This window comes from Oryzias latipes, chromosome 17 (assembly GCF_053564925.1).
Source record: "Oryzias latipes strain Hd-rR chromosome 17, Olatipes_Hd-rR_3.1".
Lineage (NCBI taxonomy): Eukaryota > Metazoa > Chordata > Actinopteri > Beloniformes > Adrianichthyidae > Oryzias > Oryzias latipes.
In genome coordinates this window covers 32,428,584-32,442,904 of record NC_136253.1, presented here as the reverse complement: position 1 = coordinate 32,442,904, position 14,321 = coordinate 32,428,584, and the positions used below count along the sequence as shown (strand labels likewise).

At 41.5% G+C, this 14,321-nt stretch overlaps 1 protein-coding gene across 20 annotated transcripts in view; it reads right to left on the bottom strand.

Annotated features, from left to right (window-relative positions):
- The window catches only part of obscnb (obscurin, cytoskeletal calmodulin and titin-interacting RhoGEF b), a 70,696-nt gene that overhangs the window by 51,422 nt on the left and 4,953 nt on the right, over window positions 1–14,321 (bottom strand). For 19 of the 20 annotated variants that reach the window (XM_023964965.2, XM_023964967.2, XM_023964966.2 and 16 more), the window contains exons 4-18: window positions 13,929–14,189; window positions 11,624–11,929; window positions 11,283–11,549; window positions 11,092–11,198; window positions 7,646–7,814; window positions 7,011–7,286; window positions 6,651–6,932; window positions 6,254–6,529; window positions 5,897–6,172; window positions 5,534–5,815; window positions 4,919–5,200; window positions 4,304–4,585; window positions 3,491–3,766; window positions 3,139–3,411; window positions 443–709 (exon numbers count right to left, since the gene is read on the bottom strand). In XM_023964965.2, coding sequence (XP_023820733.1) covers window positions 443–709; window positions 3,139–3,411; window positions 3,491–3,766; window positions 4,304–4,585; window positions 4,919–5,200; window positions 5,534–5,815; window positions 5,897–6,172; window positions 6,254–6,529; window positions 6,651–6,932; window positions 7,011–7,286; window positions 7,646–7,814; window positions 11,092–11,198; window positions 11,283–11,549; window positions 11,624–11,929; window positions 13,929–14,189 — 3,882 coding nt within the window. The remainder of the gene's footprint in view (window positions 1–442; window positions 710–3,138; window positions 3,412–3,490; window positions 3,767–4,303; window positions 4,586–4,918; window positions 5,201–5,533; window positions 5,816–5,896; window positions 6,173–6,253; window positions 6,530–6,650; window positions 6,933–7,010; window positions 7,287–7,645; window positions 7,815–11,091; window positions 11,199–11,282; window positions 11,550–11,623; window positions 11,930–13,928; window positions 14,190–14,321) is intronic. The other variant, XM_023964973.2, reaches the window with a different exon arrangement.

Genomic DNA, 14,321 nt, shown 5'->3' with positions numbered 1-14,321 from the left:
CATGAAACAAAGCACAGAGTGGTAGTAATATTTACTTATTGTGTTAAATATTTGATTTATTGTATGTTCTGCTTCATTTTTTTTTCTTTAGAATTGTGTTTCATTTCTAAAGTGTAATGCTAATTTTTATCATCATTATTTACTTTTTTTTGTTCCTGTGCATTAAATCAGGTGATGGATTATGTTCCGATGTCTTTCGCGCTTGTTCAAGCAGAAGACGTTGGTGTTTCGTGTGCAGGTAAAGAAGGCGCCTGAGCTTTCTGTCTGCACCCCCCAATATGCAAAGACATGGAAAGTGCACAAATTTTACCTCTAAAACTACTTTTTTAACCAAACCCCAAAATGTAGTATCAAATGGCTTTAGTGTCCGTTTAAAGCTTTGTTCCATTTTCAAAATATTTCATAAATGTTTCCAGCTTTGAACCAAACATTCATTAGTTACCTTTGGTGGTAACTTTAGCAGAAGTCTTGTCACTTTTACAGTCGCAGCTGTAGTCTCCTTCATCTTCTTTCGTCATGCCGGTCAGAGTGAGAGCTCGCTTTGCACCATCTACTCCGATGCAGTGCCTGCCCCCGGGTTTGATCTCTTTGCCGTCATGTTTCCAGACAACATCGCCCAAGGCCTTGTTTAATTCACAAACCAGGCTAAGTGTGCCGCCTGACTCCACTGAAGCAGCTTTCAAAGGAACAACAAACTTCAAAGCTGCATCTGAAGGGGAAACCAGCAGAGTTCCTCATCAGAGGTCACTTGAACATGCAGGGAGGCGTTTTAGGACAGTGTTTTTCAACCGTTTCTGAGCCACGGCACACTTTAACCTTAAAAAAAATCCCGCGGCACACCAGGATCCCAAAATTAAAAAAAAAAAAAAAAAAGGAGAAACTCATAGTCTGTATTGATCTACAGCCCCTCCACAATCTCACATGCATTTTTTAGATAATTGTTGCAGAAAAAGCTGGAAACTGCAGCTGTTTTTTTCTAAAAGATGCAATAAAAGTTAAGTTAGAAGATGTAAAAACAGTTTGATGTGTGTTCGTTGATTTCAAGACGTTTAACAACAGATCTCCTTGAGCGCTGTCACTCTCACAACCCAATGCATCATGGGAGATGTAGTGCATAAAACGGCCGGCGGAGATCGCGTCTCTGAGCTTCCTTGTTTTGTTCACTTGTTCCACGGTCTGATACCGGATTCTGTGGAAAGCTGCACCGATAAAGACGAGCTTTAGCTGGTATTTATGTTAGAACTGAGCGACTTTACGAGCTAAATCAGGACAAGGAAGTGAAGACTTTAACCACTTCTGATTGGTCAGACTGATGACATGTGATTAAGCTCCCCAAGAATGATTGGTGGAGACAGTTAAAGGGGCGGGACTTTTCCAAAATACAGCCGGAGTTGCAGCTGAATCGCGGTACGTCATTCTTATCAAAATGCAGTGGCGGTTCTACCCTGAATTACTCCCCGGGCGAGACCCTCCTCTGGCGCCCCCCCCCCCCCCCCCCCCCAATAGAGTCACTTTGTCCATTTATTGTAACTGAAAATACAGTTAGGAAATATTTAATAAACACAAATAATCTGAAATAAATATTATAAACTACAAATCACACAAATAATACACTAGAATAAATGTAACTGCAGCACTAAGAACAGAAAACACTAACTAAAACCTAACCTTTGTGGCCTTCCTGATGCAAGCTTGTCAATAACGTCATCATATGAAATCTGCTCCCCCCCTGAATGATTGATACTAACAACAGCAGGTTAGTGAGTTGCTCCTGAGACATTGGTGATCTCAGGTATGACTTGATCAACTGGAGTTTTGAAAAGCTAACAGCAGCAGCAGCAACATGCTACCATCACAGCTTATTTAACATTATGAACTAATATACAACAATAAAACACAACAAAAACTTTGTGTTACAGCAGAGCAGACAGACACACGAATCATAACTAATGTAACAAGTTAAGGCAGAGCAAACATTTAAGAATAAATATCTTAAAAATGACGTTATTTGCAATATTTGGGCCTACTTCAGTTTTGGTCATGGTAGACCAAACAAGAGATTTTTCCTCTGCAACGTTGTTGTTGAAGGGCAGGTAGCATTCGAATTTAGAAAACGTGCATCTAGTTATGCGATATTACCCTTTTCTTTGTCTCTTTTCTCCTCTTCTTCTCTTTTCTTTCTAAATTGGGCACCAGCTTTGACCTTTTTTCTCCATATTTCAGATGTTTTTGCATTTAGCATAAATGTCCTGACATAGGTATCAAGTCTGTCGACTAAACCAACTGTCATCTAAGTGAAGAATTTTTTTTGTTTTCCCATTTTTTATTTGGGCATTTCACACAAAAATAACCAAAAAAGCATGATTTTTTTATACCTTTTTTATACCCGCAGCCCGCCCCCCCCCCCCCCCCCCCGTTCGTCATACATTTCCAGAAGGAGCGCGTGCAGCTGCACCCAGGGGCGCCAATTCGCTACATGGCGGCGCAATTTTTATTTTTATTTTTTCATCAAGCACTGAGCCGCGGCCCGCGACCGTTGCCCCCCTGGAAGAAGATCCAGCCAGGTTTGCGCATGCGTTTTGCGCTCCGTGCTCACCTCTCAGCCTGCATCCTTCACCCCGCGCCCCCTCCCTTCTCCTTCTTCACCCCGCGCCCCCTCCCTTCTCCTTCTCACACACATTTTGCGTCTACTTCTCAAAGACAGCAGGGAGCGCAGCTGCGGGGCGGGGGCGCCGCCAGGTTTCAGGCTGTTACAAACTCTGTGATATAAGTAAACCAATAGTGATGCATAAAGTATTTTACAAGAGCTGAGCCGCTGGCGCCGCCCCTCCGTCATTTTTCCGCCCCGGGCGATCGCCCGTATGGCCCGTGCCTAAAACCGCTACTGTCAAAATGTCTTTAATAAAATAAAATAAACGCAAAGAAAAAGTATTTTTCGATCTTTTATATTCCTAACTCCTCAGTGTTTTATCAGGGCCTGTTTGGATGAACAGAGAGCTGAAATCCTGGAGATGGGAAATGTTTAATTTTTCAGTTAATGAGGGCAATTCCCCACGGCACACTTGACCATCTCCCACGGCACACTAGTGTGCCGCGGCACACTGGTTGAAAAACACTGTTTTAGGAAACTCGGCTTACCTTGAACCTGAACCTTGAACTCCACTTTGTCATCTGAGGTCTGACAGGAGTACGTCCCGCTGTCTTTGGCGTCTGAACATTTCACCGTCAGAGTCCGGGAGAGGCCATCTCTTTTCATTTCATACTTGCCGCCCTCCTTGAGCTCCACCTCATCTCTGAACCACCTGACGCTGCCGCTCTGTGCGGTCAGCTCAGTGGCCAAAACAATGTTTTCACTTGCTTCAAAAATATATTTCTCCTTAACGGACTTCTTCTGGAACTTGACAGCCACATCTTCAAGACATTTCAGATGCTATATGTAAAAACCTTTAGCTCCGGATAAAAGAAAATAACCTGATAAAACATGTATTACCTGATAACTTTAGTTTGAAATCCAACTTTTCACTCCCAGCTTCACATGTGTATTCTCCAGCGTCTTTCTTCTCCATGCTGTCAATAACCAGCATGCGGCTTTTTCCCTTTGACTCTGCATGAACCGTCTTGCTTGAAATCAGTAGTTTGTTGTCCTTGTACCATTTGACCTCTGTCTTCACATCGGCCACCTCGCACTTCAGGGTGACTTTTTCAGAGAGCGCGGCCTTCACCTCCTTCTGAACAGAATCTTTGTTGGAGAAGGCAGACGCAGATTCTAAAAATGAGATAAAAGAAAATTAGATGTACACCCTACCATCAACTTTTTATTTTATTTTTATTCCTTTAAGTAAAATTATACCTTAAATGACAACATTGAGGACATATTACTTACCTAAACCTAATCTGAGGATTATGTCAAATTTTGAATAAAAAAGTCTGAAAAATATGAATCAACTCAAGCAATACAGCTGAGTTATGTTTAAAGCCTTTGATTGAATTTTGTTTAAATGTTGCCCTAAGAATGAATAATAAAGCCACGGAAGAAAAGCAAAAAGGAAACACTGAAATATTTCCCCTAATTTATAAACATTCTTAATGATTTAAAGGACCGCAAAATAAAACCATTTTTTGATTGTTCTCATGCTTATGTCCTTTTCCTTAAAGAGACGTTATTTAAAAACAAATAAAAGATTATTAAATTACAACAATAAACAAGTAAAAAAATATGGCTTGATGTGGGGATAATTAATAATGGCCCTCACAATTTTTTTTTTTAACTTGGTGTTTTTTTAGGGTTACAGCATTTCCTTACCATCCAGGTGTATTTTAAAAGTCATCTTCTCAGTTCCAGCCTCACAGCTGTATTCTCCAGCATCTTTCTTCTCCACGCTGTCGATGACCAGCTGCCGCATCTTCCCTTTAGACTCTGCATGAACCGTCTTGCTGGATGTCACCAGTTTGCCCTCCTTGAACCATTTCACCTCCGTTTTGGCATCAGCCACCTCGCAGGTCAGAGTGGCGGTCTTGGAGAGCGTGGCCTTCACCTCCTTCTGGACTGACTCCTTGTTGGAGAAGCCAGATTTGGGTTGACCTTCTGTGGAGGTAAAGAGAAATAAAACAGTTTTGCTATCAAGACTTTATGATTTGCTGGTTCCATCTTTAATTTTTGGATTTTTACCAACAACCAAGCAGTAGCTGCTGAGGGGAAACAATACATGTTCCTAAAATAAACTTCAATATTTAAGCTAAGACGTACTGAATTCCAAAATAAAAGTCTGACTAAAAATATAGATAATAGGGTTTTTTTGAGGAAAAGACAAACAAAAAGCTTCCAAATTTTACCCAAACCAGCTAATTATAAAATAATATATAAGCATGTCAAATACAATTTCTGACCTTTATTATTGAAAACATTGCATGTCCTTACCATCCAGGTGTATTTTAAAAGTCATCTTCTCAGTTCCAGCCTCACAGCTGTATTCTCCAGCATCTTTCTTCTCCATGCTGTCGATGACCAGCTGCCGCATCTTCCCTTTAGACTCTGCATGAACCGTCTTGCTGGATGTCACCAGTTTGCCCTCCTTGAACCATTTCACCTCCGTTTTGGCATCAGCCACCTCGCAGGTCAGAGTGGCGGTCTTGGAGAGCGTGGCCTTCACCTCCTTCTGGACTGACTCCTTGTTGGAGAAGCCAGATTTGGGTTGACCTTCTGTGGAGGTACAGAGAAATAAAACAGTTTTGCTATCAAGACTTTATGATTTGCTGGTTCCATCTTTAATTTTTGGATTTTTACCAACAACCAAGCAGTAGCTGCTGAGGGGAAACAATACATGTTCCTAAAATAAACTTCAATATTTAAGCTAAGACGTACTGAATTCCAAAATAAAAGTCTGACTAAAAATATAGATAATAGGGTTTTTTTGAGGAAAAGACAAACAAAAAGCTTCCAAATTTTACCCAAACCAGCTAATTATAAAATAATATATAAGCATGTCAATTACAATTTCTGACATTTATTATTGAAAACATTGCATTTCCTTACCATCCAGGTGTATTTTAAAAGTCATCTTCTCAGTTCCAGCCTCACAGCTGTATTCTCCAGCATCTCTCTTCTCCACGCTGTCGATGACCAGCTGCCGCATCTTCCCTTTAGACTCTGCATGAACCGTCTTGCTGGATGTCACCAGTTTGCCCTCCTTGAACCATTTCACCTCCGTTTTGGCATCAGCCACCTCGCAGGTCAGAGTGGCAGTCTTGGAGAGCGTGGCCTTCACCTCCTTCTGGACTGATTCTTTTTTAAGGAAAGCCGACTGCACCTGCGTGTCTGGGCAGACCACAAATGTACACGACAGTATTTTGTAACTGTCAGCTTTGGTTTGGTGAAAGGGTTTGGTACCGGTCTTACCTGCCACCTGAAGTTTAAAGACCAGCTTTTCAGTCCCAGATTCACAGGTGTACTCTCCAGCGTCCTTCTTGTCCAAGCCGTCGATTACCAACTGGCGAATCTTCCCCTTTGCCTCGACATGAACAGTTTTACTGGAAGTGATGAGCTTTTGGTCTTTGTACCATTTCACTTCAGTGTTGGAATCAAACACCTCACAGCTGAGAGTGGCCTTCTGGGACACATTGGCTTTCATCTCCTTCTGGACTGAATCTTTGTTGGAGAAGACCGGCTGCATCTCTGATGGAAGGTTTATGACAGCAAATCAGTACATCAGACAGGATCCTAAAAAGCTTTGTAACATTCACCCTCTACTTTTACCTGCTACTTGGATCTTAAAAGCCATCTTCTCTGGGCCAGCCTCACAAATGTACTCTCCAGCATCTTTCTTCTCCACGCTGTCTATCACCAGCTGACGAAGTTTTCCTTTTGATTCAGTGTGAACAGTTTTGCTGGAGGTCAGCTGCTTGCCATCTTTAAACCACTTGACCTCTGTTTTGGTATCCGCAACCTCACAGCTTAAAGTGGTTTTCTGGGAAACGGTGGCTTTCACTTCCTTCTGAACCAAGTCCTTGTTGAGGAACGTTGGTTGAACGTCTGAAAGATAAATGAGAGTTTCACCAAAATTGTCACTAAAATGATGTTCCTGTCAAAGTGCTTGACTAATACCAAGAACACGACCAAGAAAGGAGATGCAAAACAAATCAACAGGTTCTACCTGACACAAGGATCCTAAAGGAAAGCTTCTCCCCTCCGGCTTCACATGTGTACTCTCCAGCATCACTCCTCTCTGCTTTTTCAATCACCAGCTGACGGACAGCCCCCTTTGCCTCTGGGTACACCGTCCGACTTGACCCAAGCAGCTTGCCGTCTTTGTGCCATTTCACCTCCATCTTGCAGTCAGACACTTCACAGCTAAGTGTTACTTTCTGGGAAAGAGTCGCCCTCACCTCCTTCTGGACGGACTCTTTGTTGGTGAAAAAAGCTTGGGCTTGAGCTTCTGAAATCAAAAAATCAAAGCTAAGCAAACTTCAATATGAAGTTATACCTTTGTTTTGCAGAAGGTTAAAAGTCCTACCTTTGATTTTGACATGGAATGTGACTTTGTCGGCTGCCGTCTCACAGGAGTAATGGCCTTCATCACTTTTCTTGGCGCCCTTGATGATGAGCTTCCTGTGAGTCCCTTTTGAAAAGATTATAGTTCTTTGGTCCTCCGTAATTTCTACTTGATCCTTTCTCCAAACAACAACACCGCTGGCAGGAGAGACTTCACAGCTCAACTCAAGATCTCCTTTGAGTGAGGATGACAATCCCATAGTTCCTCTTGCTTTGTTCAGAAATTTGGCAGGTTCGTCTAAGAGATTAAAAAAGTAACTCAGTGACTCAGTTATTCTATGATAAATCACTTCTTTTAATATGTAGTTTTTAAAAAAAAACAAATAAATGATTTTATACTGTGATTTAGTGGTTTTTGATTTTTTTCAAGCATTGTAGTCAAAGTAATAAAGAAATTACACATATTTATCAAACTCATTACAGAAATGTTGAAATGCATATTTTAAAAAGACAAAGACTAAAACAAAACAAAAAAGTCACCTAAATCACATTTGCTTAATTAAATAAAGAGATAATTAACTAAAGTTCAGTAGAGCTTGATTTATTGCTTGAAAAGGAGGGGGAAGAAGCAAGCTTATATAAAAATAATGAATGTACCTTTCAGGTTGAGTTTTATGGGTAACTTTTCATTTCCTAAAACACACTCATAAATGCCCACATCTTCCTCCGTTACGTTGTGAACTACCAGGGTCCTCTTTCGATCCATCACCACATATTCATACTTCTTGCCAACTTTTACCTCCCGACCATTTTTCATCCAAACAACCTGAAAAACCAGATATGAACAGTTAGTATTTCACACGACTAAATATTTCAAACATGAGTTTTGTACAAACGGAAAAAGTGCATAAGAAAAGAAACAAAAGGGCAGAAGGTAAAAAAATAAATAAAATGCTCTCCATTAGATTGGTGTATTTTTTACTGGGTGCAAAAAAAATCATTAGAAATGTTCAGCATTGCTTGTGGAGAACATTTAACCCTTGTGTGGTGTTCATATTGTTGTTACTCAGCCAGTGTTCGTGGGTCTGGTGGACCCGTTGCATGTTGTGGTTTTTAATGCCTCACAATCAAACACTTTGATGTTAAAATACTCGACAGATGTTTACCATATCCATTTACAATCAGTATATTTGGTTAATTTTTGCCCTTTACCTTTGTTAGATCACATTCATAACTCATTATTTAAAACGTGATAAAGAAAATCAATTAAAATCAAGATATGAGTGGAAACAAATTTTCAAGTGAAGCAAGGGTTTTCAAAACTACTGACTTTTATTTATTTGAACACAGAAACTGAACCCATTCAGCTGCACAACACAAGCTGAACACATAGAGTAAACCTATTAGTCAAGACAACACATCAGCCCCATTGAACACATGGCCTTCTAGCCACTAGCCTGTACAACACATGGTCCTGGCCGCTGACGGCCTGGTCGCTGATGGCTTCGTTTTGGAACTGGCTGATGCTCAATGGTAAATGGTAAATGGCGTATACTTATATAGCGCCTTTCTTCCAACAAGGACAAAGCGCTTTACAGTCACAGACCCATTCACCCAGTGACACACACATTCACTCACACATTCAGACACTGGTGGCGGCTCTGCTGCCAAACACAGGCGCCCGCCTACCACCAGAGGCAAGGTGGGGTTCAGTGTCTTGCCCAAGGACACTTCGACTCATGGGCGTGCAAGGCGGGAATTGAACCTGCAATCGTACGATCATGGGCCAACCACCCGACCGCTGCTCCACGGCCGCCCCAATCTAATCATCTTCTTCAGAGTCACTGTCAGACTCTGAATTTTCAGAAATGTGATCCTCTAATTCTGAAACCTCCTCTTCTGAATCGTCTCCCTCTACATCATCCTCAAAAACGTCACTCTCTTCTAAAATCCATTCCAGGGCCCTCTGCGCAGAAAGCCTTTTGGCCATTTTGATCAGTTATGATAAGAAACCACACTGGCAAAGCTATATTTAACGTGTCCCGCCTCCAATTTGTAGCAGATAAAGAGCGAGATATTAAAGATTCCCGCAAGAAAGTCAAATGGTTAAATGTCAAATGTGCGGGAGAACGAGAGCAAACAGAGTTGATTCTTGAATTATTCTAACAATGTTGCAACCTTGCGCGGGAACCGCAGGTGCAGAAACAGAACTCACATTTACAGTGAATCTTTCTCTCTCTGCCACTCTCTCTCTCTCTTTCTCACTGGTAACACACACACACACACACCCACACACACACAGCAGGCCCAGACAGGTGGAGGACAGAGTGTAGGTACATAAAACATCAATTTCCACACTTCTATTAGCCCCGGGTCCAGTGGACCCGAACATCTTATATGTAATATAAATGTGTTGGGGGGGTATACGGTGTGTGGTCATTAAAAATGTGTTCTGATATCTGTTCTTCACAGAAAATGAGCCAAGGCCAGTGAATCTGAGTTTGAAAAATTAATTAATTGTATCATTTTTCTTTTGATAAAAAATGAAAACGGGTCCCACAGACCCGAACACCACATAAGGGTTAAGCCAGAAAAACCTGCAGACAGATACTTTTAGTTTTATTCCACTTCCTATATTTCCAATATAAGGTCAAACAGGTTTAAAGCTAGGCCTGCACAATATAAGCTAATTTATAGTTATCGCAACATCAAGCTGTGCAATATGCATACCGCAAAAGACAGCGAAAATCGCAATAAATGGTTACCTTAAATGTGCTAAAACAAACTCATGGCAGCTTGAAATATTGAACAAATTAAAGAAATCCCTGTATGCATTTAACCAATCGGAAGGACCCGTTTACATTGTTGATCAATCAGATGAGCCCTTTTATGTCTGATGTTTGCCTCCTACGTCGATTAGGGCATTTGGAGTATCATTTTTAAACTGTTGCAGTGAAATGGAAATTATGTTTTTGGTTGTTTTGCCATTTGTTTATATACCGCAAATTATATCGTTATCGCAATATTAATCACCAATATCGCATATCGCGAGTTTTCCTCATCGTGCAGCCCTATTTAAAGCCCATTTTTTTATTTTCAAATGGTTCCCAGTGGACTTTTCATTTTGATTATGCCTTTTTAGTCTAAATCATAAACCCCATGTCGTTTCTATAGGACACAATTTCCAACAAGTTTTCACCCCAACTCGTCATATATTGACGCTTTGGATGAACCCAACTCCTCGTGTTTCGACATGTTGCCTGCTCCCATTAAATGACTTTGGTAAAGTTTCACAAATAGTGACTTCTGCCTCAATAATAATAATCATCATCATCATAATTATAAAAATAAATAAAAATTATAAAAAGTATTTCCCTTTATTATACCTAGTGCACTTATAATAACCTATATTTTGTTGGTATATAACACAAAAATAAAAGTAAAATTATTGTTATGGTGGAAAGCGTAAATCAATCACCAACATTTTGGAATCCTTTATTTTCAGCTCGTCGAAAATACTATGAGTTTGTGTCACCCAAAGCATCAATATGTGATGCATGAGGGTCCCTGCCCATGCATCCGTCTATGACAACATGCTGTATTGCAAAGTTGATTAAAAATCATCCGTAAGTTGTGGGCGGGAGTGTTTGTGTGGCGTAACTCCGCCCTTCATCCCCTTTCCACGTTCTCCCGCTAGCTTACAGCCCCTCACACCGCCAACCTAACATTACCGTTGCAAAAAATGGCGAGCAATATTGGAGTTATCCAGACGTACAGTTCTGATCCAGATGCCAGATCAGAGGAGGAAAACAACGACGTATATGGATCAATTTATCTGGATGCATCAGAATGGAGTGGAGCAGGGAGCTTGGGGCCCCGCCCAGATTATTTTCCTGCAATATTTTTTCTTCTTATTCTAATTCACAAAGATTTGAATAAAGACATCCTTAGAAAATGTGAAGTTTAAGTTTCTTTGTCTATGTCCTCCTTCATTAGAAAAATGCCACAAGAAGATGTTAAAAACACACAAAAAACACAATTTTCATCTGAGTGGCTCCTTAATTGATGTCTGAAGGAAACAAACAGAAAACATTTTTACAAACCTCCGCTTCAAAGTCTGAGACCTCAGCAGTAAGCTCAGCGGCATCTTGAACACTGCAGGTCACCTCTGCAGGAAGATCTGACTTGTTGGTGAACCTAACAGGAGGGGCTAAAAACAGAAGTTGTGCAGTTAGAATCCATCCTTGTTCTGTGCGATTTGAAAACAAAAGAAGACCATTTAACAATATTTTACCCTTTACAGATAAAATGCAGCTGCTCTCTGACCCTCCACCCACAAATTTAACTTCAGCTCCGTTCATTTCCATCGTCACGTTGCGGATGACCAGTGTGTGGGTGGTCTTTGACCTGGTGATGAGGTAGTCAGCTCCACTACGCAGGAGGCGTCCATTTAAAGACCAGAAGCCCGAGCAAACAGCGGACAGTTCCACGGACAGAGAGAACTCCTGCCCGGAAACTGCAGAGCTGTCCGCCAGACCTTTCCTCAGGTCTGCAGTGGGCTCTGAAAAACAAAAGCAAGAGATCCATGAAAAAGGGACACAAAAGGAGAAATTCACAAAAAAGGCACACACTCACCAAGAAAGAAGCTTCCAGGAACCTCCAGGTAAGGACTCTGCCCAAAGTCATTAACAGCAGAAATGCGGAATTGGTAGCTAGCTTCTTCAGTGAAGTTGCAGATTGAGATCTCAGTTGTAACAATGAGTTCTCCAGCGTTGCACCTTTGCCAGGTAGAGGCGCCAACTTTCCTTCTCTCCACGACATAGCCTTTGATGGGTACAGGACGGTCGCTGTCAGGAGGAGCCCACCCAAAGGTGATCGAGGAGTCAGACTTGTTCTGCACCACGGCATCGACGGGGGGGTCAGGAGGATGTTTCCGTGCAGCTGTGGAGGGTAAACAAGTGAAACCAGGGGCTCGCCAGTGTGAAGCTGCACAAAATAACCAGCTAGAAACTACAGTTACATTTTCATACATCGGCTCAACAGTCCTTCACATTTAACACAAACCGCTGCTTGTTGTGTAGAAGTTGTAAAATGTTTAGTTTTTTACATTCTTGCCAACAACAATATGTTGTAACAAACTTATAATAAACTTTATTTGCATAGCACCTTTCAAGATAAAAATCACAAAGTGCCTCACAGTAAAAGCACAGAATATAAAAAGAATGATGTAAAAGCTATTTTAAAAAGATAGGTTTTTAGCTGCTTTTTTAAAAGAAAACACTGAGTCCACACATATGAGGCTGAGAGTTCCAGAGAGATGGAGCCACTGCTGCAAAGGCTCTGTCACCTTTAGTTTTTAACTGGATCCACTTAACCACTTAACTGGATCCACTTAACAACCAGCAGACCCTGGTCACATGACCTCAGGGATCTGAGGTCTGTACTTGTGTATGTTGTGATCATTAAGTATGTGAGAACTGGACTGGTTGTCTCCTCCCCACTTGGCGTTCCAAACAGAAAATACCTGCTGGCTCCAAGAAGCCAAAATCCCGATGACTTCCATAGAGAAATAAACGGCTATTACTCAGTCATTCTACTTGCAGAACAATCATTCGTCCTTGGCAAGAGAAAACGATGAGTCAGACTGACTCTGAGCAATCACTCCTCACTGATGTAGCTGGTTCCAACATGGCGGCGTCCGTGTCACAAACATATGGCGACTGAATTGCCCTTTTTTGGTTGAAGCTGGAATTCAGCCATTTTCTTTAGTTGACAACTCACTCACTCACTCACTCACTCACTCACTCACTCACTCACTCACTCACTCACTCACTCACTCACTCACTCACTCACTCACTCACTCACTCACTCACTCACTCACTCACTCACTCACTCACTCACTCACTCACTCACTCACTCACTCACTCAGTGATACAGTCAGTGGTTGTGAGACAGTTTTACTCTGATGTATTTTATAGCACTTTGATTTGCTTTAAAGGGTCATACAACCCCAAACCAAATTCCTTCCTTCATTTCCTGATTTCCAGTTCAGGTTTTTGACTAATGGTGAAATACAAACAAGCATTAGGGTTTGTAAAATGAAAATAGTATCAACATAAGATACAACTAAGTGAGTAAACCACAACAATTTGTACCTTTTTTGATTAGTTTAATCACCAGGTTACAGTTTTATTCCCCAGTACTTTGTTGTTGTTTTTTTCCGGTAATTCTGTTATTCCACTGAAATACTAGCTAGTATCAATACTTGTGGATACTAATACTAATATTAACTCATTGGCCTTGTGTTGGAGTGTCCGCCCTGAGACTGGAAGATCTTGAGTTCAAATCTACGGTCAAGTCATACCAAAAACTCCAACAATGGGACCCAAAGGTTCCTGCTTAACACTCAGCATTAAGGGGTTGGATTTGGGGTTAAACCCCCTAAATGGTTTCTGTGTCTGCAGCTCACCGCTTCTCCAAGGGTTGGGTCAAACGCAGAGAACACGTTTACAACTCATGGAACCTTGATTGAACTTTGATCAATGAAAAAGAAAATAATAAATGTTTATTTGATTCAATTCGGGGGCTGAATGAGGTGTAGCGATTAGCATTTTCGTTCCACAATGAGAAGGTCCGAGTTCCAATCCCAACTGGTTACTTTATGTGTGGAGTTTGATAGTTCACCTTATGCATGCGTGGGTTTTTCTTCTTCCTCCCACAGTCCAAAAACATGCATCATGGATCATCATGCATCATTATTGATGCCTCTAACTTGTCCTTAGGTGGGAATGTGTGCTTGCTCTGTGTAGCCCTGCAGTGGGCTGGTGAACCTTTTAAGTTACCCCCTTCACCTGACAGTGGCTGGGATAGGCTCCAGCATCCCGTTGACTCCAAATGGGATTAAGCAGGTTTGGGAAATGAATGGATGGACTTGACTAACCTGTAACAGAGAATCGTGTGGAGGTTTTGCAGTCTCCAGCCACAAAGGCCACTTCTCCGGAGTCGTCTGCCTGACAATCCCTGATGGTCAGGGTGTACTGTCTGAGCGTGGAAGCAATCGAAATGCGGGAATCTTGCTTCAACTTCTCGCCGTTCCGAGTCCAGTACACATCCGGGCACGGATGTTCCAGCTCCACGCAGAAGATGACCGTGTCACTGACAGGAACTACTGTTCTTCGAGGAAGCTTTTTAGTGATGTTACCTGAGATGAAGAACACAACACACTTGGATTCAAAGAGTATAAAGACTTTTAGGAGTAAACGTCGACTCTACAGTCTTTAAAACAACTTTCCTGCAAAAAGAATTTATTAACAGGATTATTGAACACATGAAA